This window comes from Colletotrichum tamarilloi, assembly GCF_030869305.1.
Source record: "Colletotrichum tamarilloi strain Tom-12 chromosome Unknown Scaffold_45.1, whole genome shotgun sequence".
NCBI lineage: Eukaryota > Fungi > Ascomycota > Sordariomycetes > Glomerellales > Glomerellaceae > Colletotrichum > Colletotrichum tamarilloi.
In genome coordinates, this window is record NW_026849428.1 from 13,858 (window position 1) to 40,036 (window position 26,179).

A 26,179-nucleotide genomic window follows, 5' to 3' on the forward strand; every position below is an offset into this window, starting at 1 on the left:
GACCGGGTTTGCGATGCTGCGGTTCTAACAATGTCTGTTCGATGAGTGGGATTCCTCGTCGGCCACGTCAAGTATCCGTAATCTAGGTAGAGTCTAGCTAGACAAAGGATACTCCTTACAGCAGATATGAAAGTTGCCGCCGCCAAGAAACGGTTTTGAGCACAAGAGACGAAATTGCAATCACATACCCCAAAAGGCTGAGACGGTGTGTTTTTCACATTCTGAATACGGATATCCGACTCTTGAATTTAGTGTGTGTGGACTTTGGTCCCCGTTGTCTCTGTACGATGGGGACATGGAGACTTTTTCGCATGGGTGGAGGAGGGGAAAATGGTTCGATGCCGGTGCCATGACGCGGGAGCTCAGAGATAAGGTGCAATTCACGTGTAAAATCAATGTGTCCCGCATTACGGCGACTGGCTGGCTGTCCGCTGGTTGGCGGCGGCGGCGGCGGCGGTGGCCTGTCACTGAGGTCCTGTCAGCGGTCAGGGCTACTCAGGGCGGAGAACTAACACTAGTTAGACTTTAGTTAACAGAGTGATTAATTACTGGGCTCCGACTCGACGGAAGAGCGGAGGAGTGACGACGAGGAGGGGCAGTTGTTCGTTGAAGAGTGAACACCTCTAGGCTCTGGAATCTGGAGTCCTAGACAGATCATTGTCATTGAGTTAGGACATTTTGGAGACTGGATAGACCCAAGTCAAAGACCGACAACAAGCAAGGGATCGGGGACCGCTGGATTCCCACGCGTTCGGGGTTCCCAAATGTGGACGGCGTCTCATTGTCCAATACCTATGCAGGTCCCCCGCAGGTGGTCTGGAAATGGCGTGGTCGGTCCGACGTTGGAACTTGGGGACGCGAGCCAGGACGCTTGGGGTTTGTGGAGATTGCCTGAAACGGGGGAGGAGCACATTAGACGATTGTTAGAAATGGAGGTTTGTAAGATTTCGAATGTCACCGAGTCGAGTTGGGTCGAGTTGCGTGAGAATGGCAGCCCAAGAGCCCATGAGGAGCTCCATGTTCCTGCTCAACTATTGACCATAGCAACAAGATGTGGGAGAAAGAGAGGACATTGTTGATTCTGATCATGTAGCAAACCTCGCCTGGACTGCAACTTCCAAGAGACAATGGCAACTTTTCCTCAGCCGAACCGAGAGTCTCCTCGGGGCTTGCAACTCTGGACACCACATCCAGAGTCTCTAGAAACTCCAAGACTTGTTTGACAACGGGAATCACTGCCCGAGGTTCGGGTTTCGGGGCTGACGCGCTAAGACATGAGAACAAGATTCACCCCCATCGTCTGTTCCCCTCCTCCGTTGCAGCCTTCATCCTGTACTCCTGTGCTCCTGTGCTCCTCTCCCTCCACCTCCACCACCCATTACCACCATGGCACCATGCACATTGCAGCGTGCACCGCTAGCTCGGCCTGCCATCCCCTGCCTCCCTGTCCGTTCCCTGTCGCCTTTCCTCCCGAAGCCGCCCATCTGGCTGTGGTGAGCAGGCCGTGCAGCGACACCCAACCCAGTGAACCCACCAGCTAACCCCCAACCGAGCGTTGTAACACAGAATGGAACCTTGGAGGAGTAAAAGAAAAAAAAAAACTACCATTGCTGCGTAGAGAGTGTGTGAGAGAGCGCCAGACGCCGCCGCCAGGATGGTAGAGGTACCTCAGAAGCAGGCGGGCACGGCCGGCGGCGGAGGCGGCGCGGTGTCTCTCGGCCTGTGAAGAAAATTCCCCATACCTCTGTGCAGCGTGCAGTGCTGATTACTGAAATAAGACGTGTCTGCCTTCCATATCAGCCTTCCCGCCTTTGGTTCCTCTCTTCCTTCTTCTCACCTCTTCATTTTCTTCCCTCCTTCAACACCAAAACCGACCAAATCGCTCTCCTCCCTGCTGATAAAGTTCTGCCACGCGCCAGACACCCCAATTGCATTTCCGTCAAATACACAAAAAGCCACAGGCACCCAAAAGTTTATAACCACCCTTGATACCCGTCGCTAGCGCGTACCGCACACACCCCAGCTTTATCATCACAGGCGAGGAGGAGAGCTCAACCACCAAACTTCGTTTTCCCTCCTACACATTTCGGTCCACCACCGCCCACACCAACGGACGAGCTTCGGACCCTTTCGGAATCACCACTCCAGCATATCTTTCGAGACCTTTCCCACTCGACTCATTTTTTATACCCTCAAAATGTTCGCTACCAGAGTCCTCCGCCAGGCCGCCGCTCACGCCGAGCGTACCCCGAGCATCAAGTTCCTTGGCCGCCGCTCCATTCCTTGTACGTCTGCTCTACCAGAAGTCCTCACCAACGTCCGTTCCCACGATACTAACAAGACCTCACCAGCTTCCATCGACCACAGCCCCGCGCCTCACCCAGCTTCGCCCACCGGCAAGCTTCCCGCCAACTTTGGCAACGGCTCCGCCTCCCCCAAGCACACCAGCTTCAGCTCCTACCGCGACCACGCCCAGCAGCACGGTCCCCTCCAGCGCACCATCGGCTCCGGCGTAGGCGGCTCTACCGGCCACCAGCTCGGCTCCGTCGTTCCCCCCTCTGGCGTCGCTTTCGACCGCTCCGAGCTCCCTGCCCGTTTCCGCCGCCAGCCCCTCGACATGGCTGAGATTGAGGCTGTCGAGTCCGGCGGCGCTGCCCTCTTCGGCTGAGTGTGATGTCGGAACGACGAACGGAAAACGGAACGCGCCCTTGTGACCTCACGGTTAAGGGAGACATTATTTACCATGACATCCGCGGGCTGGACTACGAAAAAATGAGCGATGATGGCGCGGAGACGAGGAAGAGACGGAACGGAGTGGAGAGTTGGCGAGGTTCACAGAAGTAGGCGATGACAACACGTGTGTACGAAACGACGAGATTACAGCGACGGTGGACATCCCACCCTCCGCGTAGATCGCCGACCACAAAAGCTCCCGGGATTGGGGCCTTCGGCAGGACACGGAACAGTCGGCAATATTGATTCGTCACGGCACGCTCGTGACCAACGGCAAGGGAAAAGTTACAAAAGCGATTTACTATGGCGGCTTCGTGATATCCATTACAGTGGAAGCGATTCCCATCCGTCAAGTAAGAAGCTTTGCTGGGATACTATGGGAGTTTCTACTGAGAGTTCATCCAACACCCAAGCGGACACAGGCATCAAAGACCTGTCTCTTGCTTTGGCCATTTTCTATACCTAGTATTCAACTTTTCCTTTTATCGTCGACGTCAGGATCCTGTACCGATAGTCTAGACTCGTCACCACACCAACAGACCCCGTGCATAAAAGCAAGTTTACTTCAACATCTTCCGAACTCTTTTCGTAATCATGTGTGCCGAGCCGAGCTTCATTGAAATCAATCCCATGTGATGATGCTTCCCTGAGACTATTCAGAGTCTATGTGAAGCACCTGCAGCTAATGTAATGTAACCGTCTTTCGGAACTACGAGCCAATGCTTAGCAGGCGCGGCTTACCACCTAGTTGGCCCGCATGTGATAGGCTCTCTCTCCCGCAGCTTTGGAGAAACGCGCACCCTGCGTCCGTAGCTCCGGGAACAGCTTGGGGAAATCGTGCCACGTTTGGTTTCCCTTGGCCCATGGGGAAGTTCTGGTCTGTTTCTATAGGCACATGCAGGTGTTATAACTAGGTATCCTAAGGTTAGCTACCGGGCACCTAAGCAAAAAGGCAGCTTGGACGTAAAATTCATCCGATAGATTCCTGGAGGCTTGAGCTACCCGCTTCCGTCAATTCCCGAGGTAGCCGACTTGCCAGCGTCCACCCGAGCTTGGAGCCTCAGCCACCGATTTTTTGCATTGTGAGCTGTGTCCGAGGCTTGACGTCGGTTGCTGGTCCGTGCAGAATGGCACCCGTACGTGTCTAGATGTACAATGATTTTATGAATCTCAATGATATCAAGGACCGCTTTGCGGTTGCTTCAACTATGAGGCTCTCATGGTCTATGGAAGACAATCAGAGGAAAGAAACACATGTGAACAATGGCTATAGCCACTCACAGGAGCAAAAGTACGACTAGATGTCCTTGGAATTCGGTCCGCCTTGGAGGAAATATCGTCTTGCAGGTACTTACATCGTATATCTAAATCAGATTCTTCTACCTTTCCTTCTGAGAAATACAGGTAATCTCAAACTATTTACAGCTTGGAAGTCAATCCCAACATACCCCATGCCCCAATAACAATCCCCGACGTGGCTCTAAACATAGCTGATCCCAGCTCACCCTCCCGCCAGCAAACATACCCGTCAACGAGCCCAACGTACACCAGCAAAGCCATGACGATGTCTACCCCCACGTAGTCCCCGCGAAGATACATGATTAGCTGGACCATCCCTAGGACAGATAGGCGGGCGCCGTCGAGGATGAAGCACGACTGTGCTATGGGTGACTCTGCGAATCTTTCTGGCAGCCCGAAGGAACGAATTCCAGCATCTTGGGCGAAGAATGGGACGATGCCGCCGATGGCGTGGGCGATTGCGACGAATAGCGGGAATAGATGGGGGAGTCTGAACTGGCGCGACATGGTTGCTTGCATTTTGACTTTACCCAAGGCATCCAACAGCAATATCAATAGAATTAAAGGTAGTCTGACGGCACGAATCTATTCCGACTTTCTTTTCATCAACAGATCATGCTAAGTAGAGAGAACCTACGTAGTATCACGTGGTAGTAAGCACTAAAGCTCACCGAGGCAGAAATCCTAGGGATAGCATCAACAGGCTTGACTGAGGCGATCTCTGTGTAAATGCACCAGCCACATATTGATAGCTTGAGCCACAGGTTGTCGGTGGAATATCGGATCGTGGATCCAGCAGCTCGGGAATTTGCTGACACATCAATCCGCCAGAGCTTCCATGGACCGTGGCTATCCCGGCGTCATCGGAAGCACCCGACAGACAGTCCCATCATCCAACCGCCCAATCAAACGGCGTCAATCACATCATCCCAAAATAAAAATTAACAGATGCGCATGGAAGACACAGACAGAAAAAGTCTCCACCTAAAAAGTCGTTGCATCCCGCTCGTTCGTCGCGGAATCGTGAATCAACCCCCTTCACGAAACCAGCCAAGAACCAACGAAACGAACGCGCCCTCTCCCTTGGGCTTTCAGCTGCGCCAACGCAGACATTCAATGCGGTTCCCGTCGCAAGACCCCTCCCAGCTACGACGCCCCAAGATCTAGACAAACAAAGAAAGAAACACCACTGCAACCCTATCCCCGGGTTCTGGATCTAGGCCCCCGTCCCGCATCTGGTTACCTATCAAGCCGCCAAACCTATCGAGGGGTTCATAAAGGATCAGATCTCTTTGCCTTCGTTCTTCGAGGGCTTCCATTGCTGGATATCTCTGACTGGTATGAACCATACAACCTTTACTCAACTACATACCAAACCTCCACAATGAACGCCGATCTCGTAGACCTCGTTTTCCTAACCCGCTTCCAACCTTCAGCAGCTACCATATCCTCCTCCGTCGCAATCGACTACGAAGACCATCCTCACCACACAATGTCAGACTCCAGCAACGGCGCCGCACCCGAGACGTGCCCCGTCGACCACAAGGCCCGCGAAGCCTGGCTCCAGCACGCCCGCGCCGCGAACCCAGACGCTGCGCAACCTCCTCACCCGCCGCACCCGATACCCCCGACCCAGGCGGGGTCACCACAGTCCCAGGATGCGCAGTCATCATCGTCCTGGACGCAGTCTCTACTGTCTCTGACGCCCTTCTCCTCTTCCTCGGCGCCGCCGCCAACGTCTACGAACGCCCCCGCGACACAAGCTCCCGCCGCCTCCGCCGATGCCGCCGCTGAAGTCTGTCCCGTAGACCACAAATCCCGCGAAGCCTGGCTCGAACAAGCCCGCACCGCCTCCGCCGCGAACGGTTCCTCAAATCCTCACACACCACACCCCCACCACACTCTCGAAGCCGCGCCATCATCACCACAGCCCTCGCAATCATGGGCGCAGTCCTTAAAGTCCTACATCCCCTTCACCTCATCAGCAATAATCACACAATCAAACACACCAGACCTCCCACCATCCACACCCGCCAAATCAGGCCTCGACACCGAGCGCGAAGTCTCGACGATTCCTAGGACTGCGACGTCAGCGTACCCGGGCACCAGCCGCCCCTCCAACCACGAGCAGGAAACGGGCTCGGACGAGGCGACGGGGAACTGGATATACCCTTCCCAAAAGATGTTCTTTGACGCCATGAAGCGCAAGGGCCACGATACCCGCGCGCAAGACATGGCGACCGTGGTGCCGATTCACAATGCCGTCAACGAGAGGGCGTGGAAGGAAATTAAAGAGTGGGAGGCGCCTTACCTCGAAGGCACAGCGTAAGTCATGTCTCCTACCATGGTTCTAGATTCAATCCAGCCCGTCCACCATCAAAGAACGAAGTAGAAGAGACCTAACACAAGCCCATAGCTGCGACGGCCCCAAACTACACTCTTTCCTCGGCCTCAGCACAAACATGTCCCCCAAGGCGCGCGTGAATACCCTGCTGGGCTACACCCCGCCCTTTGACCGCCACGACTGGGTCGTCGACCGCTGCGGCGTACAGGTCGAGTACGTCATTGACTTCTACGCCGGACGCCCCGACGCACGCGGCAAGCCCAGCTTCTACCTGGACGTGAGGCCGAAGCTGAATAGCTGGGAGGGCGTAAAGATGAGGGCTTTGAGGGGTGTTGGGTTAGCTTGAGAGAGGAGGGCATTGGACCGCTTCCGTCTGGGCTCTGATGGCTTTCCCTACGCGAGAGGCGGTTGAGAGTGTATAAAGATGTGTAATAATGTACAAATACTTGCAGCATTGGGACTGGCGTATCTATCTTGTCTTGTAGAAAGGATATCCCAGGGACCACCAAGAAAGAACTACTCAATTTCAGACAATCTCTTCACGACGTTGTCGACTGAAATGGATGCAACCATGACATTGCAGCCTCAGCTGGAACGAACCAACTCTCGTCACTATCAAAGTCCGCGAAGGCAGATATGCTCTGTCACTCCTCCGACATCTCGAGGAAACATTTTCACTCCGAGATGTAACCCAAGAATGACTCTGCAGTTTATATGTGAATGGGACAATCGGAAATCGTTCAAACGAAGCCGTTCTCTCACTACTAATAGTTATCTGGGGGAAGGTAAAGAGCTGAGGGCTGAGATCCCATCTCAAAATTTCGTATGGGCCCCTGTTGCTTGGAAGTCTTATCTACCAAGTTCTCAACAGTATATTTTGCACATCATCTTAGGGTGCCTCGGAGAACGCCATCAACAATGAGAAATCACCCACGAAATGCAATTCGCACGTCATCGCGCGAATAATAACAGGCGTGGAAACCCAGACGCATCCCGACGCGCGCACGCCCGCTTTCGGTTCCGGTCTCGACATGGACAGCGACGGCTGCAGGGGCCCGGGGGCGAAGATCGGGATCCTGTAAGAGCCGAACACCCGCAGCCAGTCCGACGTTACTTGGCACCATGGCGCCGGGGATTTGTGCCTGGTGCTAAACGAGACTCCAATATAGAAAGTTACTCAGTTGTCATTTGTGGAGAACGTGACTATCTATACAGTATGCTATACTTTGGATTGAAGAAAGGTTTATTAGGCGGCAGAGAAATCTACGGTACTATCTCAGAAAGGTAGTAGCGCCGGGTATTCAAGTGCATAGCTACATATCCCATGGCGTAAGCGTGCCATATGCCCTCGTACAGATGACTGTTCTTCAGAATTGCCCTGGACCGATTGTACGCAACTACGGTTTCCAGAATGGCGGATTCTAGTATAGACAAGGGACTTTGGTTTAGACTCAAGGCTTGTTTATGGATATAGTTCCTGATTTCACCTGCCTTTTCCTCCTTGTAAAATCTGCAATTCCATGTTAGGATTCTAGATGCTTTTCGGTCATCATAAGTGAAGGGACGAGCACTTACGATAATATGTCATTGGTCAGATTGATAAACTTGCCCATCTCGGGCGCAGCCGGCAGGAAGCACGCGATATCCGGACATGTCTCCTTGTAGAAGCAGAAATAGGTATACACCTCTGGAAGGCCCTCTTTATCTCGAAAATAGTAGGGCCAGCTGACTGTCTCTTTTGACAGGACGATTGTGTGGTACTGCGGCCGGATCTCAATAGCGTTGGAGTTGACAAAGGCTAGAGCGGATAGCACGATTAAGTTGGCGACTATTGGGTCGTAGTACTTCTTCGTCGACTTGAGCACTTCGGCAAAAGCTTGTAAAATTGCCGAGGGCTGCTGTTCTCCCATCAGAAGCCGTGTCTGGAATTGTTCTAGGTCTGGCCCTAGCTCGACGTTCTTGTCGTCGATGATGAAGCCGTACCAGGTGAAGAGACCGATGTGGATCTGGACTTCGAGGGGGTGGAGAGGATACATTTCCTATCGAGAGAGTTCAGAAGTGTCAAGGGGAGCACGTTAATGTAGAGCCTACGGCAGCGACAGCTAGTCCGGCCTCGAATCGCATTTGCGAGGCATCGTCGGCTTCGAGATGGACACCGCCCCGGAGAGCTCTGTCGAGGAGAGCTGTCCTCAATGCTTTCTTGTCAACTTCTGGAGGCGAGACGTAGTTGATGGCATTTAGAAACGTGGGGATCAGACATGACAGCGTTTGCCGAAGATCCGCGCCTTGATCAAGTTGATCGGTCTGGACTACCATCGGTGGTTGAAGCATATTGCTATCACATAGGCTGCAGTCTGTGATGCTGATCAAAGTCCGAGTTCACCAACCAGTGGAGGAGACAAGGCCCACTGTATCTTTTCAAGTCTTTGTCGTTTGAAGAGGAGCCACCCCGAGTCATACAGCCTGAATATCATTGATCAGTACGGATACACGGAATGGACCCTGTCTCTTCACCGCCGCAAAGGGGCATATTGGCTGCCTCAAATCTTCCATCTTGCAGACATGAGGCCCCACGGTATGCGGAAGGAAGGAATCAATGCATCCCCATCACACTAATAGTTCTCAGCTCGTCTTATCATAGGTTGTCGGTGCGAGCTTACGGTCAGCGACGCAGCGCGCTAGCTCGGCGTAAGCCGGTCTAGCCCTGGATAATCGCGATATCCACTCCTTCAATATTATCATGGGTGTTGGGTTACAAGGGGTACCAAAATGGACTGGAAATATTGATTTTTCTGCCTGCTTTATAGCAAGTTCTAAAGTGATGCCTAAACTCTGTATTCGTCTTCTTCAATCGGAAGGCATCCCCGCTTCTCATTTCGAGTCGTCCTTGACAATTTTATATCGAGAAAATGCTTCCTCTACTGTATCAGTCCGCAATTACGTTACCTTGGAAATCGCTTGGCCAATTCCTCGGTCTCATAGTTTCCGTGTACTTGATTATCACCACCTTGAGATCGTGGTTTCGTTTATCGCATATCCCTGGCCCTTTTCTCTCTTCCCTATCTTATTGGTCTATGTTTCGGATCCGCACTCGAGGCTCTCGAGGGTACCTAGAGTACGTTAACCTATCGACAAAATATGGCGAGCTTGTCCGCATTGGCCCCAATGACTTGATTACGTCTGATGTACAACTCATCAGGCGCATGTCGGCGGCCAAGTCAACTTATGGACGGAGCAGCTGGTACAAAGCCACCCGGCTGGACCCATATCACGATATGATGGGCAGCGTACTCGATAAGTCTGTCCATCATGCCTTGAGAACAAAGCTTCAACCGGGATACCAAGGCAAAGATATTCCTGGGTTAGAAGCCAGTATTGACTCCGGTATATCGGATTTGATGAGCTTGATTCGAGAAAGTTATGCCACCAAGCTCTCTCCTCTGGGAGCAGAAAATGCAGAGAGCAAAGGGCTTCCGGAGCAGAAGCCTGTTGACTTTGGTCGACTGGCGCACTACTACGCTATGGATGCTCGCTCGAGGATGTCGTTCGGACAGCCCCTTGGGCTTCTTCGGAAAAATTCAGACGTCTTTGGGTTGGTTGCTATGTCAAACTTGGCCATAGACATCTTGCAGTTCTTCACGGATATTCCGCCGCTCCAACGGATTTTCACATCGGATATTGCTCTACGGCTTCTTGGCCCCAAGGCTACAGATAAGAATGGCTTTGGAAAGATCATGGGGTAAGTCTTTGCATTTGCTATGCATGTTTTGTTCCGTCGCCTCTGCCAGAATAACAAAACTAATGTGGACAGACTTGCCAAAGAACACGTTGCCGCTCGATTTGGTCCTGACGGGAAGGATGAGCCTGACTTACTTGTAAGTTATCAACTGCTTTAAGATGGCCTAAAGAGACTTTTGTAGTCCACTAACGCGAACTCGACAGGGGTCATTCATACGTCGCGGCCTTGATCAGCGCTCAGCACAGTCCGAAATCATGTTCCCGATGGTTGCTGGCTCTGACACAGCAGCAAAGGCCATAAAATGGACGATGCTCTATATTCTTTCTGACCTCTCTGTGTATGAGTCGCTTATAAAGGAGGTTGAGGACGCAGTCTCAGAAGGAAGGATATCAGACCCCATCACATATAAAGAAGCTCAGGAACTGCCATATCTTCAAGTAAGTCAGAGTAGGAAGAGCCGGTCTGTTCAGTTTACCTTGAAACCGTCTACTAATCATTGTCGAAAACAGGCAATCATATACGAGTCCCTCCGTGTGAAACCACCTTTTGCTGGTCTGGTAATGAAGCAGGTTGGGCCCGAGGGTGATATCTATAATGGTATCAAGCTGCCTGCAGGCACCAGGATTGGGCACGACGTGACGTCGGCGACCCACGACAAGAGACTCTTTGGCCAAGATGCTGAGGTATTCCGGCCTGAGTGATGGCTTGAGGCCGATGCTGAGACGGTCAAGTCGTGGAAGAAACAGACTGAGCTCGTGTTTGGCGCTGGCCGATGGCGATGCACAGGCAAGTCTGTGGCTTTCTTGGAATTGAACAAGATATTTGTCCAGGTGAGCAATTCATCCTGATCTGATTGCACGATACGGCTGCTTGTGCTAATCCTATGCGTTAGCTCATTCGGAACTTTGAATTCCAGCCTTCGGATGCTGAAATGTTTGTAAAAATCTCCGATCGTAGGAAAGTGTATTAGGAAAGCAGGCAGGTCTCGAGATGGATGTTTATGACTGCTTGACGACCTAGTTTTACGAGACATGACTATAAAGGTTGGGTTGTTTTGGTCCCGAGGAGTTTAATAATATAATGGCGCGATACTATCTCATCCCATAGACCCCCAAAATCAATCAACGCCCTTTAAAGTCGCTGCATTCCCAGCAAGACTCAGGCATCTCTACCCCGTGAACACCAACAGAAATACCAATCTACCTTGGTGGTTATTTCGACTGTGGCCATTAGTCATGGCGACTCAGTAAATTTCGAACGGTGTCAATGTTATTATGTTACTACCTCCCCGAAAATGGGCCAACTCGGTGGTCCGTCCACTTCGGCCGAGATCGGGCAGGTTGGTCAAAAATTTGCGCAATTGCATAATGAAAATGCGTCTTCTGCGCCCTGTACTCCCTCTGAAATGACAGTATCCCCATTGTTTCTGTTCAGTCCACAGTTGAATAAGTGAAGAGTGCAGCCTGCCTGCTTGGTGGTTCAAGGCCATAAGTCACCAACCACCAAACTAGAAACTCACGATGTCGACCACGACCACAGTGGAGCTGGTCAACGCACCAGCAACACCACTGCCACAACTCTCAGCTTCCACATCAACATTATCGCAGTCGCTGGACCCGACTACTGTTTCCCCCGAGAATGGTCAAAATGGCGACCTTTCAAAGGGTAAAACCATGGTTGTCATCTCCTCAGTGACCTGTATTACAGGCATTAGCTCCCTTCTGGCCGGCATAGTTACTGTCTGCATTCCGGCCATGGCTCGAGATGTTCATCTTGATGGCAACCTTCTCTTATGGTAGGGACTAATGCTAAAAGACCCATGTCGTTGTACACTCATTCTGATAGTAACAAGGCCTGCCTCTGTTTACGCCCTGACCTGCGGATGCACACTACTGCTGTCTGGCGCCATGGCCGATCTCTACGGTGCTCGAACACTCTATCTTATGGGATGTTTCTTGCAATCAGTCTTCACCCTTGCCTGTGGGCTGGCGAACACGGGGATCCAGCTCATCATGTTCCGTGCCTTTGCCGGAATTGCCATCTCCATGTGCCTCCCATCCGCCGTTAGTATCATAACGCACGCGTTCCCCACGGGCAAGAGAAGAAATATCGCCTTTGCATCAATGGGCGGAGGCCAACCAATTGGGTTCTCTGTTGGCCTCAGTGTTGGTGGTGTGTTCACAGACACGATTGGCTGGAGATGGGGATTCCACATCGCCGCAATCATCAACACAATCATCTTCTTTATTGCGCTGAAGTGGTTGCCTGGCATCGGCAAGAGAGATCCGGTCACTTGGCACAGGTTCAGGACCGAGGTTGACTGGGTTGGAGCATTCCTAGCCAGTGCCTTCCTCTCAATGGTCTCTTATGTGCTTGCGTGAGTCTGGCATGCGCCCTCTGCTTGGAGAGCGAGATCAACTAACAGGACGTTGACAGTGCGATCACCGACAGCACTCAGGATATCAAGAAACCAGAGAATATCGCGCTACTCGCCATCTCTGCCGTGCTAATCGGCGGGTTCGTTGCCTGGGTAGAAAGACAAGAGCGCTTGGGTAAACCAGCCATAATCCCAAACTCACTCTGGAAGAACCGCAGCTTCACTTGCATCTGCATCAGTGTCTTCATGGTATGGGGTGCCTTCAACGCGACCGAGCAGCTCAGCTCGTTTTACTTCCAATACGTGCAGCGGCTCACCGCAATCGACACATCGGTGCGCTTCTTGCCGGCTCCCGTGGGCGGAGTCCTGGCCAACATCGTCGCCGGTCTCGTGGTCCACCGCGTCCGGGCAGACCTAGCGATTCTCATCGCCGTCGCCCTGGCGTGCTTGTCGCCGCTATTGATGGCGATCGCTGACCCCGCGTGGTCTTATTGGATCTGCGTCTTCTGGGCAATGTTTATGAACGCTATTGGCGCTGACACGTTATTCACAATCTCTAATCTGCTGATCACATCGCTGTTTCCGGCCAAGAAGCAGGCCGTGGCCGGAGGAGTATACAACGCCATTGCCCAAATCGGTAAAAGCGTAGGGCTGGCTTCATCGGGCGCCATTGCGAGTGCCGTGACTGCCCGGTCGAACCTCGCCGACAAGGAGAGCCCGATGGCGTTGTTGGAGGGTTACCGGGCGTCGTTTTGGTACTGCTTTGCGCTTTACGGCGCAACCTTGTTTGTGACGGTTTGGGGACTCAGAAAGATCGGCAAAGTGGGTGTCAAAAAGGAGTAAATAGGAAACCGAAAAAGGGGAATTGGGGGAACTACCGGGACAACGGAGCAAACGGGTTGATGAGTAACCCTCCCCGTTCCTCTCCAGCCAGAAGCTTCTCGCTTTGCGAGATGACCAACAGAGTTTCCAGTGACGCAGCGGAAACTCTACTTGGCAGCGGACTTTTTCTGCCAAGAGATGCCATCTTAATGCTTACCGAAGTATGAAGAGAAAACCACGTCAACGCCGCTCAAAAAGAGGTTCTGGACTTCCCCTCTAGTCGAAGCTTATGCTGCGGGGAGATTCCTAGGAAATTCTCGGTCGTTCGGGAGGGACGATCTGCGTCGTCGCGCAGCGCACTACATACGATTTGACCTGCAATGCAAGACCTGACTCAGCGGTCTGATATTTCAGCCGATTGCAGGACCCCGGGACCCGAGAATGTGGAAAAGGATCAAAAAGGGGTGATTCACATCAGTTGAGAATTATGTATGTTTCGCCCACCTCACGTGGAAACACTCAATGATGCTGAATAATAATGCACATTCGCTAGTCGGAATCCCTAGTTCCATCTGAAGTTGAATCTCACAACGATGGGTCTAACATCTAAGTCTTATGCACCGAACTTCGGTAGCTGCAAAGTGACGTCTACTTGGGGGCGACGGACTCGCAGTTTTGTTTAGCTCGCTGGAGAATCTGGCTCAACTTCTCAAATTGATCACAACAACTGCGCTGGGTTATCGAAACCTAAAATCCGCAACACAGCGACAGAAACGATAAGCATCTTCTAGAAGTAAGGGGGAAATTTCTGGTCTTTATCAATCAACAATCCACAACTTGCAAACTCCGACACAAAATACCCACTCAGTGACAATCATCGGTACCTCGGGGACGGGTGTTCCGTTGGTGGAATGCGTATCCGTACTGCGTTACTGCGTAAGCTTCATTTCGGTGCGCTGTGAACAGCCGCAGCCCTGCCCAGCGTAAATCTCCCGTATGTCTGCCGGTGGCCCCATCCCGATGTGACGCCAGATTTACGAGCAACGCAGAGATGTACGGTGGGCCTACGCGACAGAATCGCATGCTTGGCTGAGTGCCAGAGACAAAACGGGGCCAAACTGGGAGCCACCATGATGCAATCGGAAAACAGCAGAGCGTCTCGACCACAGTTAGCCCATGTTCTGACCGTAAAGGGCTTAGCAAGCTTAGCAAAGCCTAGCTTCTGACTCGTCTCTAGGGCCGCAGCATGGCTCTTGCACCCAAGCTAGAAGAGTTATCGAGCCCCTCGGGTCACTCCAAGTCCCCGAGTCGGGGACGGACTGTGATGGCAGACAACAGCCCGCCCGCTCCGCCATCCATGCTGGTGGGAACTCGGAAAGCCCAACATGCACTCCGTGCGCTAGGAACACGCTCGCTTTCTCCCCTAGCTTACACATCTTGTGCGCAACAGTTCGGGGTTAGAGTACTGACCCGGGAGAATGCCTTCATGTTTGGCAAGGGGTGACCTCATAGCCACCGGCCGGCCGGTCGGCGGGAGCACTGCGAACTCCGCACCAACTGGTCTCGGCCGTCTGCTAGAGTCGCGCAACAAACTCAGAGCCCAGCTGGCTTGGCGGGATCACGGCTCTAGCTCGGTGGCCCCGGGAGGTTGGCCATGTCCGCAAGCGTACACCGTAGATCTGCTTCTACTATGGGTTCTTGATATAATATAGTCATCCGAAACCCATACATCCCAATTTCGCTTTTTAGTCTTCATCGAATATTCCATACAGTCTGTGAGCATCTTACACATTGCAACATACTTTAGCAAACACTCCAGCACCATCACCAATCGGCTGTGCGACTAATACCAACAACCTTAATTTCCAGCTCATCTGAGCTTCGCCCCTGGTCATCACATCTACAACCATGGAGGACAGAACAGCAACCCGAGGCAGCTACGGCACAACTACCTCTTCAGTCACAATGAACGGAGAACAACGAACATCATCCGAGCAGCCCACTGGCGGCTTTGCTCCCATCAACACGGGAAAGAATGGCGATTCCTCCGATGAAGAATATGGAGACATTTCCAGCCCTACGAGAGATACCCACCGCGATACGATGATGATCGATGAGGAGGATAGGAGGGAACTTCAGAGAATCGCAACAAACCTTTCGCGGCATCAAAGTTTGGCCAGCAATGGCCGTCCTCTTTCGACACATATCTCTTACGGCCAAGACGATCCCGCCTTGGACCCTGCAAGCAAGTCTTTTGATCTTTCAAAATGGCTCCAGGCTTTCATGCGAGCCATGCAGAATGAGGGAATCACCCTCAAGCATGCTGGTGTCGCCTACAAGGATCTCAACGTTTCTGGTACTGGCGCTGCTTTGCAGCTGCAACAGACCGTTGGTGACTTCCTTCAAGCACCTCTCAGAATCGGCGAGCACATTAGCTTCGGAAAGAAGGAGCCTAAGAGGATTCTCAACAGCTTCGATGGCCTGCTCAAGAGCGGCGAGCTTTTGATCGTTCTTGGTCGCCCTGGTTCTGGATGCAGTACACTCCTGAAGACGATGACTGGTGAACTCCAGGGTCTGAGCATTGGAGACGAGTCCGTTATCCACTACAACGGCATCCCACAAAAGAAGATGATGAAGGAGTTTAAGGGAGAAACCGTTTACAATCAGGAGGTTCGTTCCCACGCCCCAATGTTTTGTTTGATATTCACTAACAACATTCGACACAGGTTGACAAACATTTCCCCCATCTTACCGTCGGTCAAACACTCGAATTTGCCGGCGCAGTTCGCACACCATCCAACAGACCCTTGGGTCTTAGTCGCGAGGAGGCTCACAAGAGAGGAGCCCAGGTTGTTATGGCAGTCTGTGGTCTCAGCCACACCTACAATACCAAGGTCGGAAACGACTTCGTTCGTGGCGTCTCTGGCGGAGAGAGAAAGCGTGTCTCCATCGCTGAGATGATGCTTGCTGGCTCTCCCATGTGCGCATGGGATAACAGTACTCGTGGCTTGGATTCCGCGACCGCTCTGAAGTTCGTTCAGTCGCTGCGCCTTGCCTCCGACTTCACCGGCAGTGCCAACGCTGTTGCCATCTACCAAGCCAGTCAGGCCATCTATGACCTCTTCGATAAGGCTGTCGTTCTTTACGAAGGTCGCCAGATCTTCTTCGGCCCTGCCACTGCTGCTAAGTCCTACTTCGAGCGCATGGGTTGGGAATGCCCCCAGCGTCAGACCACAGGAGACTTCTTGACCTCGGTCACCAACCCCATCGAGCGCAAGGCTCGTCCGGGCATGGAGAACCAGGTTCCCAGAACCCCCGAGGACTTTGAGGCATACTGGCGTGCATCTCCCGAGTACCAAGCTCTCCGCCAGGAGATCGAGCAGCACACCGACGAGAACCCGATTGACCCCCACGGTCATGCTCTCACTGAGCTTCGCCAGCAGAAGAACGACAGACAGGCGAAGCATGTTCGCCCCAAGTCTCCTTACCTCATCAGTTTGGCGATGCAAGTGCGACTTACCACGAAGCGCGCTTATCAGCGTATTTGGAACGATATCTCGGCTACAGCTACAGCGGCTGTTCTCAACATCATCTTGGCTCTCATCATCGGTTCGGTCTTCTACGGCACTCCTGACGCTACTTCAGGTTTCTACTCCAAGGGTTCGGTCTTGTTCCAGGCTATTCTCATGAACGCTCTCACTGCTATTTCCGAAATCAACAGTTTATACGATCAGCGGCCCATTGTCGAAAAGCATGCTTCCTACGCCTTCTATCATCCATCAGCTGAAGCTATCGCCGGTATCGTCGCAGATATCCCGATCAAGTTCGTCACGGCAACCTGTTTCAACCTCATCTTGTACTTCCTCGCTGGTCTGCGTCGGGAACCCGGTCAATTCTTCCTGTACTTCTTGATCACCTATATCTCCACCTTCGTCATGAGCGCCGTCTTCAGAACTATGGCAGCCATCACTAAGACTATTTCTCAGGCTATGATGTTGGCTGGTGTGCTTGTCTTGGCTCTTGTCATCTACACTGGTTTTGTCATCAGAGTTCCCCAGATGGTTGACTGGTTTGGTTGGATTCGCTGGATCAACCCCATCTTCTACGCCTTCGAGATTCTCATCGCCAACGAGTTCCACGGCCGCGAGTTCGTCTGCTCCGAGATTATCCCCGCATACACACCTCTGATTGGCGACTCTTGGATCTGCTCGGCTGTCGGCGCTGTCGCTGGCCAGCGCACCGTTAGTGGCGATGCTTTCATCGAGACCAACTACCAGTACTACTACTCCCACGTCTGGCGCAACTTTGGCATCTTGCTGGCTTTCCTCTTCTTCTTCATGATCATCTACTTCGTCGCTACTGAGCTCAACTCCTCCACCACCAGCGCCGCCGAGGTTCTCGTCTTCCAGCGTGGCCGCGTCCCTGCTCATCTTCAGGATGGCGTCAACCGCAGCGTCACCAACGAGGAGATGGCTGTTCCCAAGGACCAGGAGACTGAGGCCAACGTCAACTCAATCCCGCCCCAGAAGGATATTTTCACTTGGAAAGACGTCGTCTACGATATTGAGATCAAGGGTGAACCCCGTCGTCTGCTTGACCACGTCGATGGCTGGGTGAAGCCCGGAACTCTCACTGCCCTCATGGGTGTCTCCGGCGCCGGAAAGACGACTCTTCTCGATGTCTTGGCTCAGCGAACTACCATGGGTGTCATCACTGGCGACATGTTTGTCAACGGCAAGCCTCTTGACGCCAGCTTCCAACGTAAGACTGGCTACGTTCAGCAGCAAGGTATGCGGCTTCTCCTTCTCAACATTGTTTGAACATTCAACTAACATTAACCAGATCTCCACTTGGCTACCGCCACCGTCCGCGAGAGCTTGCGCTTCAGCGCCATGCTTCGCCAGCCCAAGACTGTTTCCAAGGAGGAGAAGTTCGCTTTCGTCGAGGAGGTTATTGACATGCTCAACATGCGCGACTTTGCCGACGCCGTCGTTGGTGTTCCCGGCGAGGGCTTGAACGTCGAACAGCGCAAGCTTCTTACCATCGGTGTCGAATTGGCAGCTAAGCCTAAGCTTCTTCTCTTCCTTGATGAGCCTACCAGTGGTCTCGACTCCCAGAGCTCCTGGGCCATCTGCGCTTTCCTCCGCAAGCTGGCCGATGCCGGTCAAGCCGTTCTCTGCACCGTTCATCAGCCCAGCGCCATCCTCTTCCAGCAATTCGACCGCCTGCTCTTCCTCGCCCGCGGCGGTAAGACTGTCTACTTTGGTGATATCGGCGACAACTCCCGCACCCTTCTCAACTACTTCGAGGGCCACGGCGCTCGCCGATGCGGTGATGAGGAGAACCCCGCTGAGTACATGCTCGAGATTGTCAACAACGGTACCAACTCCAGGGGCGAAGACTGGCACAGCGTCTGGAAATCTAGCAATGAACGCCACGGCGTCGAGGCCGAGATCGAGAGAATCCACCTCGAGAAGCAGCACGAGGAGGTCGCTGGTAGCGAAGATGCTGGTGCCCACTCTGAGTTTGCCATGCCCTTCAGCACCCAGCTTATGGAGGTCACCGGTCGTGTCTTCCAGCAGTACTGGCGCATGCCCAACTACGTCTTCGCCAAGTTCTTCCTCGGTATCGCTGCAGGTCTCTTCATTGGTTTCTCCTTCTGGAAGGCCGATGGTACCATGGCCGGCATGCAAAACGTTGTCTTTGGTGTCTTCATGGTCATCACCATCTTCTCCACCATCGTGCAGCAGATCCAGCCTCACTTCGTCACACAGCGTGCCCTCTACGAGGTCCGCGAACGCCCCAGCAAGGCTTACTCTTGGAAGGCATTCATGTTCGCCAACATCATTGTCGAAATCCCCTACCAAATCGTCACCGGTATCCTCATCTGGGCTTGCTTCTACTACCCCATCATCGGCATCCAGGGCTCCGTCCGCCAGGTCTTGGTCATGCTCTACGCCATCCAGCTCCTGATCTATGCGTCCTCCTTCGCCCACATGACCATCGCTGCCTTCCCCGATGCCCAGACCGCCTCAGGCGTGGTTACTCTCTTGGTCCTCATGAGTTTGACCTTCTGCGGTGTCTTGCAGTCCCCGACTGCCCTCCCCGGCTTCTGGATCTTCATGTACCGCGTGTCCCCCTTCACCTACTGGGTTGCTGGCATCGTGGGTACCCAACTGTCCGGCCGACCCGTCACTTGTTCCGCCACCGAGACTTCTGTCTTCAACCCGCCTGCCAACCTGACATGCGGCGAGTACCTGGCGGATTACCTAAAGCTCGCCCCCGGCCAGCTCCAGAACCCCGAGGCTACTGAGGCTTGCCGGTACTGCTCTCTCAGCAATGCCGATCAGTACTTGGCCGGCAGCAACATCTTCTATGATGAGCGCTGGCGCAACTTCGGTATCGTCTGGGCTTTCATTTTCTTCAACATCTTCATTGCTGTTATCTCTTACTACCTCGTCCGCGTCAAGAAGTGGAACTCCGGCTCGTCCAAGCCCAAGAAGGAGTCCAAGGGAAAGGAGACGGCGGCCCAATAAGTTAATGGCCTCAACCATTACAGTTTCATGTTTCATGGGAAAATCATACCAATATCTTAATATGTCATGTTTTATATAGCGAGCGTTGCTTTGGATATCCTCAACGAAATTGGTAGATTTATAGACTCAATATCCTAAACCAAAAAGTCTACAAACAATTCCTTCACGTGATAGCCTCCTCTGCAAACCTAGTAAAGTTTTCGAATCCTCTCATTTGACTTTCGTGGAAACGAGTTCTCGGTGAAGCCTCGGACAGAGTAGACGTCAGATTACCACCAAGCGACCAAGCATTGAATAAATAGATAAGAGCGCCTAGACATCTTCTGTTTCATTGAGCGCCGCAGATGAATGAGCTGCAGTGACAAAGCGGATGCTCGTCACAGCACAGTCTGTCTCCCGCAACATTCAACAACTGGCAGCTTCTTGCTCATCTTCACATTCCACCCGTTGACCGTCTTCTAGTCACTATAACATCCAGACACGACGATGAAGGCTACACATACAGGCCGAATCCACTGAGCCAATGGCGTGGCGTGGCTCAAGCGATCCCTAGGCAACAAAGAAATCTTGAGACATTGTGTTGAGGTCCATAGCGCGTGCTGTTGCTGCCTGATTGTGCACGAAGGTGTCCAACAAGATCAAGAAGCCTCAACTTCAACATTGAAGACTCACGTCAGCTGTTTTACAAGGCATTAGTAACAAACACTTAAAAACGCCACCAATTATCTCAGAATGTCTTTCTCTCACACTGGCGATGTTCCGCCACCTCCGCCCCGGCCGCTTGTCGAAAAGGCTCGAACTCCGGCTCCGGCCCCACCGCCGCCAACCGTGCCCCCGACAGGATCCCCTGGAGCTTTCTTGGTCGAATTACTGATCTTCAATGGCTCGCCATTCAAAGATCACTGGGCATACTTTGTACGCTCTCGCGCCGATGATGATATCGGTGTCAAGATCCACGCGACCGGTGATGTGCGTAATGGCTTCAAATTCGAGGTCAAACGCAGTCATGACCTCACAAACACCTCAGATATCCCTACAAAAAGAGTTTCGCTGCAGTGGGTTGATGCTCAGCACTTTAAAGAAGACGCGATGCTCAACTGGGGAGTGGAAGAGATTGATGAGAGGCCTGTCTGCGGTTTTGAGGCTAGTGCGTACAAAGCGAAGGCCCCTGGGAAAACTTTGAATGCAGTTGAAGACAAGGTGAGGCTTTCGCTTGACTTCTCCAAATGGCTGCAATACCTCTGAACAGACCACTTCATGCGTGTATGATTGCCTAGTAGGCAGGTCCTCAGAGGTGCTTTTTTGCAAACATCTGTTTCTGCAATGCCTTCGGAATACTTGACTAACAGAAATTTCAAGGATACGTCAGGTAAAAAGGCCACTCTCAAGGACTGCCAAACATGGCTGGTGGAGGCAGCGGACTACCTTGTCGAAGATCGCATGTTCAATCCTGAAGTTGCTGTTTACCTCCACGCGATTAAACAGTGAAGTCTTGTGGCAACCTCTCAAGGTTCCCAAGATCAGAAGACTACAAGTTTTTAGCCTTCGCGATAACTGACTCAAGCAAGGTCCGTTTATGCGTGCTGGAGACAAGGTCGGACTTAAATTCACAAAGCAGGGCAATTAAGTCCATGTCGTCAGCTTGAAGACCGGGGTTTACACATCAAGTCCGCGGACTTGCTCGTTCTCGCGACATCGGTAGACCGAGTTCGAAAGCCAAGTTGTTTGATCGTATGATCTAGCTTTTGATTTCTTCTAAGTCTATAGTAAAGTACCTAAGTACCTAGTCATATATAGATTCTATCATTATCCATCTTGGAGAAAATCTGAATAAACTTCATTCGATATTCACAATCCCTTGATCCCGAAAACGAGCCTCAAGTTGCGGTCCTGATATCACCATGAAAGCCTTGATTTTAAAATCAAAGGATCAATCCGTTGCTGTACAAGATATCCCGGCTCCGGAACCTGGACCAAGAGAAATTCTCGTCCGCGTCAGAGCAGTTGCGCTCAATCATGTAGACGCGCTCTATATAAACAAGCCAATTGCGGCACAAGAGTACCGTGTAGTCGGTAGTGACTTCGCTGGGGAGGTCGCCAGTGTTGGCACAGACATCCAGAACATCGATGATCCCCGTGTCAAGATTGGAACACATGTAGCTGGCTTCGTTCAAGGCGGTCAGTTGAACAACCCAGGACGTTTGAATAGACCATTGATGTATTGACTATGCATATGTAGCTTGTTCTGTCAACTCCCGCCCGGGAGCTTTTGCCGAGTACGTCGTCATTGACTATGACCTCACATGGAATATTCCCATCGAGATGTCGTTCCAAGAAGCTGCTACTGTCAGCTTGTGTGGACTTACAGCCGCGCAAGGTGTCTTCAGCCGACTCGAGCTCCCGGGGCCATTCACCCAACCCCGAAGTTTCGACCACCTCAGACTCGCCAACGAAGAGCCCGTAAATGTCTTCATCTACGGGGCAACAACATCCTTAGGTCTCTTTGCCGCACAGCTTGTGCGCCTGGCTGAGAAAACTTTCGGCACTCAGATCCGTCTCATCGGTGCCGCCAGCAGTGCAAAACACGGCATGCTGCGCCAAGCCCCTTACTCGTACGACGAGCTAGTTGACTACAGAGATACTGAATGGCAAGCAACGGTACGCAAAGTTTGTCGCATAAGTGGCGGAGTTCATTACGGCATAGACGCGGTCTCACAGACTCCGTCTGTCGAACGTGTGCACGATACGTTGGTCAGCGAGGGAAAGCTGGCGGTGTTCCGAGCACCGGCCCTCGCAGGGTTTGATCCATCGAAGCTCAGTATCAAGCCGGTGACAGGTGCAGTCTGGGAGGGTCTTGGCGTAGAGATCCAGTTCCAAGGTGAGTGACCTCAGGCTTTTTGCTAACTGATCCATGATGGGCCTCCTTGGTTGACAATCTATAGGCATCACATTCCCAGCCAACCTCGAAGCCCGTGAGTTTGCAACACAGTTCTATAACTATCTCGGATCGGAAGCGTCGTTGGGAAAGGTCAAGTTGCAGGCAAACCCGGTTCGCATGATGCGAGGAGGACTAGAGAACATCGCATCGGAAGGCATCCCGCTCTTTGGTCCGAAGCAGGTCAATGAGCCGCCGAAGGATCACATGCGTCCTGTTAGTGGAGAGAAGGTTGTCTATACCGTTTCTTAGGAGCTTTCTGTAAGAAATCTTCGACAGCCATGCGAGGATTCAGTGACCTTGGATTGGTTTCCATGCGGATATAGAGATACGATCTAAACTCGAATTTGATTGACTAAGTCGCGTGACTTTTGTACACTCTACTCTATGGATATGAACATCTGATTGTGCTTAAAATATTTACTGAGAAATGTGAAAAAGGAATGGTCGAATTCGACCGAGTCGAGTCGTCTTGAGAACTTATAGCCTCTTTACGAGCTCTTGGCAATAAGGTCCGCCGCTCTCTCGGCAACAGCGTACAAGGTGCTGACAAGGTGACCGCACACCTGGAAAGGCAGGACAGAGGCGTCGACAACGCGGACGTTGGCGGTACCGTAGACCTTGAGGCTGGAGTCAACAACACCGCCCTTCTCGCGGGGCATCATGGCAGCGGTACCAACGGGGTGGAAGTTGGAACGGTAGTTGCCCTTGATGTAGCTCTCCCAGCCCGCGACATCATCGGCATCGGCAGCGACGACGTCCGTGCCGGGACGGGTCTCGGTGCCAGTGTATGTGGAGAAGGGTGCGTTGCTGTACAGCTTGCGGATGTACTTTGCAATCTCGACCTGCTCGAGCAGATCCCAGTCCAGCATGAAGTAGTTGGGGTTGATGACGGCGCGGGAGGTGGAATTGCCACCAATGTGGACGCTGCCGCGGGCAAAGGGGAGGAGTCCCCAGTACTCGCTGCTCCAGGATCCCGAGCCGGCGTTAACGAGGACCTCGGCGATGGGGATTTGGGACTCGAAGATGAGGGACCACTGCAGCTGGAAGAACTCCAGGAGGTCCGAGGCGCGGGTGACGTTGCCGTTGACAGAGGCGACCTTTGCGGCGTAGGCGGGGAGGGCCTCCTTGATCTGGGCCGCGACCTCGTCGGCGTTGTCGAAGACGTGGGCGACGGAGGGGTAGGCGACGGTGGTGAGGGTGCCGTCGATGCTCATGTTCTTCATGTCGAAGGAGAGGCCGTTGTTCATCTGGTCCTGCAGGTTCTCGCCGACGGTAGGGAGGTCGACGACGGTCTTGATGCCGTGCTGCTTCAGGACGTTGGCGCTGCCGACACCGGAGAGCTCGAGGAGCAAGGGGGAAACAAGAGCACCGGCGGAGAGGATGACCTCCTTGTTGGCCTTGACGACGCTGCTGGAGCCATCGGCGGAGACGATCTGAACACCATCGGCGGTGGGGAGAGCAGCGGTGTTCTTCCAGGTGAGCTTCTGGGCGCTGGTGTTCAGAAGGACCTTGAGGTTGGTTCGGTTCTGATAGGGGTAGTAGTAGGCGCGGGCGGCATCCTCACGGACGGCGTTGGCCTGGTCGACGGTGCGGGGGAAGACGGAGAAGCCAACCATGTTTCCGCCGTTGACGTCCTCATTCCAAGGCAGACCGAGATTCTGGAAGGTCGAGTTCAGAACGGCAGGCATGGTTCCGTTAGTCTGGCCGTAGGTCCAGCCGGTCAGGAGGGGTCCGTCTTCGCCGTGAACATCGACCTCGTACTCGAGACGGCCGGCGACCTGACGGGCGGGCTCAGGGGTCTGGAAGTGCTCGCTCTTGAGGTAGTAGGGGAAGAGAGAATCCCAGTTCCAGCCCTCGTTGCCAAGTTGCTCCCATGCGTCGATCTGGGAGGCTTCAGCGCGGGTGTAGGCCAGTCCTTCAAGTTGTTAGCATCTGAGTCCAGTCTTTTGAACCGATGATCGCCACAAACCGTTGATAGTGCTGGTTCCTCCCAAAGCCTTGGCAGCACGCATAGTCTGGACTGAATTGCCGCCGAAAGTTTGGTTGGTCGTTTGGAAGGCGAAGTCGATGTCGGTGCCAAAGGCAAGACCATACCCGTTGGGGTTGGTGACGTTGACGTTGTCGAAAACCGAGCCACCGGCCTCGATGATCAGGACAGACACGGCAGGGTCTTCTGAGAGACGGTTGGCGACAGCCAGACCGCTGGTACCGCCTCCGACGACGATGTAGTCGTAGCCATTGCTGGAACCGTTGTTACAGCGAACAGCCAAGGCCGCTGCTCCAGAGAGGAGGGTAGATGTGGTGAGGAAGCCCCGCATAGCTGTGTGAACAAGGTTGAAGTCTAGATTTAGTGTAAGTGCGGCAAAAGAATGTTCACTGAGATGGTTGTCGAACCAACGCCAAAGTCTCGAAGGCGAAGGCCAGCGTTTATATCATTGAACACCAAAGGAGAGGATTCAACAATATCGTAACCAATCCAAGCTCTTGAAATCCCTCAATCACGTCACCCGCGCGGATACAAACAGCTACCATCCCCGTTAAACCGGATTTTGCGATGACCCTCCGAGAGCTGACCGAAAAAGCTATGCGCTCCCTACCATTTCGTCAGTGCAATCCATACGGCCCAACTTACTCAAGACTCGGCAGGGTGGAGTACGGCGTAGCCGCAGAAGCCGAGTTACAATTGGGGCTCAGCGGTTCTGAATGCCATTGGCCGGTCGACAACCGCTGAGAGCAATGAGAGCATATCTGATCGGACCGATCCACCGGTAGTTGGCGGCGCGAGATGCTTATCAACCATCAGAAACCCAACGTTCCTGGGATCTGGAATCCGTCGCTGCGGAAATATCTGCGTAGATCGGCGGGACCCCTGCAGGGGGGCCCCTACTCATGGCTCACCAGCATAGCCCCGTAAGGCCAATGAGGGCTGAGTAGAGGGGAGAGTGCGCAACAGGGTGGCGGACGTTTGAATCATGCTCTCGCGACTGATTTGACAACTGTCGTCCAAATTTGAGGGCGGAAACCATGGAAAGCTTTGGCATAATACGTCATGCCCGAGAACGATTGCAACCTCACGCAATGGAGGCCTTCTCATGCTCAAAGTGCTATTCTGGACCGTCGCTTCGATATAGCGCTGTGCACTAAGGTACGGCGACTAAATTTTAAGCTCAGTTGCCAAGTGCATCCGCCAAGTGATGTCCATCAAGAAAGGATCTCGCAAATATGGATCTTAGCAACACTCCTGCAAGTTCTATCTGATAAAATCACGGGTTTACGGAAATACAGATAGAGAAGGTGGGCATAACCCTCAAAAAAACAAGCAACAACGGGTCTAAGCTATGGCTTTCTAAGCAATCAAGGGAATTAAGAGAATACTAAGCCCCATGTGTGT

General features: G+C 52.9%; 10 protein-coding genes across 10 annotated transcripts; 6 read left to right on the forward strand and 4 right to left on the reverse strand.

The window, feature by feature from the left end:
* Positions 1-1,325: 1,325 nt before the first annotated feature.
* Positions 1,326-1,595, reverse strand: CTAM01_10152 (uncharacterized protein; the record flags this gene model as incomplete). The annotated part of the gene is made up of 1 exon (XM_060526168.1): positions 1,326-1,595. A coding segment is annotated over one exon (270 nt), but the record flags the coding sequence as incomplete, so codon positions are not given.
* Positions 1,596-2,197: 602 nt separating this feature from the next.
* CTAM01_10153 (uncharacterized protein) lies at positions 2,198-2,668 on the forward strand (the record flags this gene model as incomplete). Its single annotated transcript, XM_060526169.1, has 2 exons — positions 2,198-2,285; positions 2,352-2,668. 2 exons carry the CDS (start codon positions 2,198-2,200, stop codon positions 2,666-2,668), a joined length of 405 nt encoding a protein of 134 aa, XP_060379114.1.
* A 1,484-nt stretch (positions 2,669-4,152) lies between these two features.
* On the reverse strand, positions 4,153-4,539 carry CTAM01_10154 (uncharacterized protein; the record flags this gene model as incomplete). The annotated part of the gene is made up of 1 exon (XM_060526170.1): positions 4,153-4,539. One exon carries the CDS (start codon positions 4,537-4,539, stop codon positions 4,153-4,155), a length of 387 nt encoding a protein of 128 aa, XP_060379115.1.
* Positions 4,540-5,416: 877 nt separating this feature from the next.
* Positions 5,417-6,722, forward strand: CTAM01_10155 (cytochrome c/c1 heme lyase; the record flags this gene model as incomplete). The annotated part of the gene is made up of 2 exons (XM_060526171.1): positions 5,417-6,357; positions 6,449-6,722. 2 exons carry the CDS (start codon positions 5,417-5,419, stop codon positions 6,720-6,722), a joined length of 1,215 nt encoding a protein of 404 aa, XP_060379116.1.
* A 917-nt stretch (positions 6,723-7,639) lies between these two features.
* CTAM01_10156 (longiborneol synthase) lies at positions 7,640-8,707 on the reverse strand (the record flags this gene model as incomplete). Its single annotated transcript, XM_060526172.1, has 3 exons — positions 7,640-7,886; positions 7,952-8,415; positions 8,468-8,707. 3 exons carry the CDS (start codon positions 8,705-8,707, stop codon positions 7,640-7,642), a joined length of 951 nt encoding a protein of 316 aa, XP_060379117.1.
* Positions 8,708-9,579: 872 nt separating this feature from the next.
* On the forward strand, positions 9,580-11,085 carry CTAM01_10157 (benzoate 4-monooxygenase cytochrome P450; the record flags this gene model as incomplete). Its single annotated transcript, XM_060526173.1, has 6 exons — positions 9,580-10,115; positions 10,188-10,251; positions 10,319-10,552; positions 10,625-10,798; positions 10,847-10,945; positions 11,008-11,085. 6 exons carry the CDS (start codon positions 9,580-9,582, stop codon positions 11,083-11,085), a joined length of 1,185 nt encoding a protein of 394 aa, XP_060379118.1.
* Positions 11,086-11,635: 550 nt separating this feature from the next.
* On the forward strand, positions 11,636-13,335 carry CTAM01_10158 (uncharacterized protein; the record flags this gene model as incomplete). Its single annotated transcript, XM_060526174.1, has 3 exons — positions 11,636-11,910; positions 11,968-12,492; positions 12,552-13,335. 3 exons carry the CDS (start codon positions 11,636-11,638, stop codon positions 13,333-13,335), a joined length of 1,584 nt encoding a protein of 527 aa, XP_060379119.1.
* Positions 13,336-15,222: 1,887 nt separating this feature from the next.
* CTAM01_10159 (ABC-2 type transporter) lies at positions 15,223-19,850 on the forward strand (the record flags this gene model as incomplete). The annotated part of the gene is made up of 3 exons (XM_060526175.1): positions 15,223-15,984; positions 16,041-18,102; positions 18,157-19,850. The coding sequence occupies 3 exons, from the start codon at positions 15,223-15,225 to the stop codon at positions 19,848-19,850; spliced, it is 4,518 nt and encodes a 1,505-aa protein (XP_060379120.1).
* A 732-nt stretch (positions 19,851-20,582) lies between these two features.
* CTAM01_10160 (uncharacterized protein) lies at positions 20,583-23,037 on the forward strand (the record flags this gene model as incomplete). The annotated part of the gene is made up of 5 exons (XM_060526176.1): positions 20,583-21,050; positions 21,210-21,219; positions 21,726-22,028; positions 22,090-22,728; positions 22,793-23,037. The coding sequence occupies 5 exons, from the start codon at positions 20,583-20,585 to the stop codon at positions 23,035-23,037; spliced, it is 1,665 nt and encodes a 554-aa protein (XP_060379121.1).
* A 239-nt stretch (positions 23,038-23,276) lies between these two features.
* Positions 23,277-25,106, reverse strand: CTAM01_10161 (GMC oxidoreductase; the record flags this gene model as incomplete). The annotated part of the gene is made up of 2 exons (XM_060526177.1): positions 23,277-24,703; positions 24,758-25,106. The coding sequence occupies 2 exons, from the start codon at positions 25,104-25,106 to the stop codon at positions 23,277-23,279; spliced, it is 1,776 nt and encodes a 591-aa protein (XP_060379122.1).
* Positions 25,107-26,179: the final 1,073 nt, after the last annotated feature.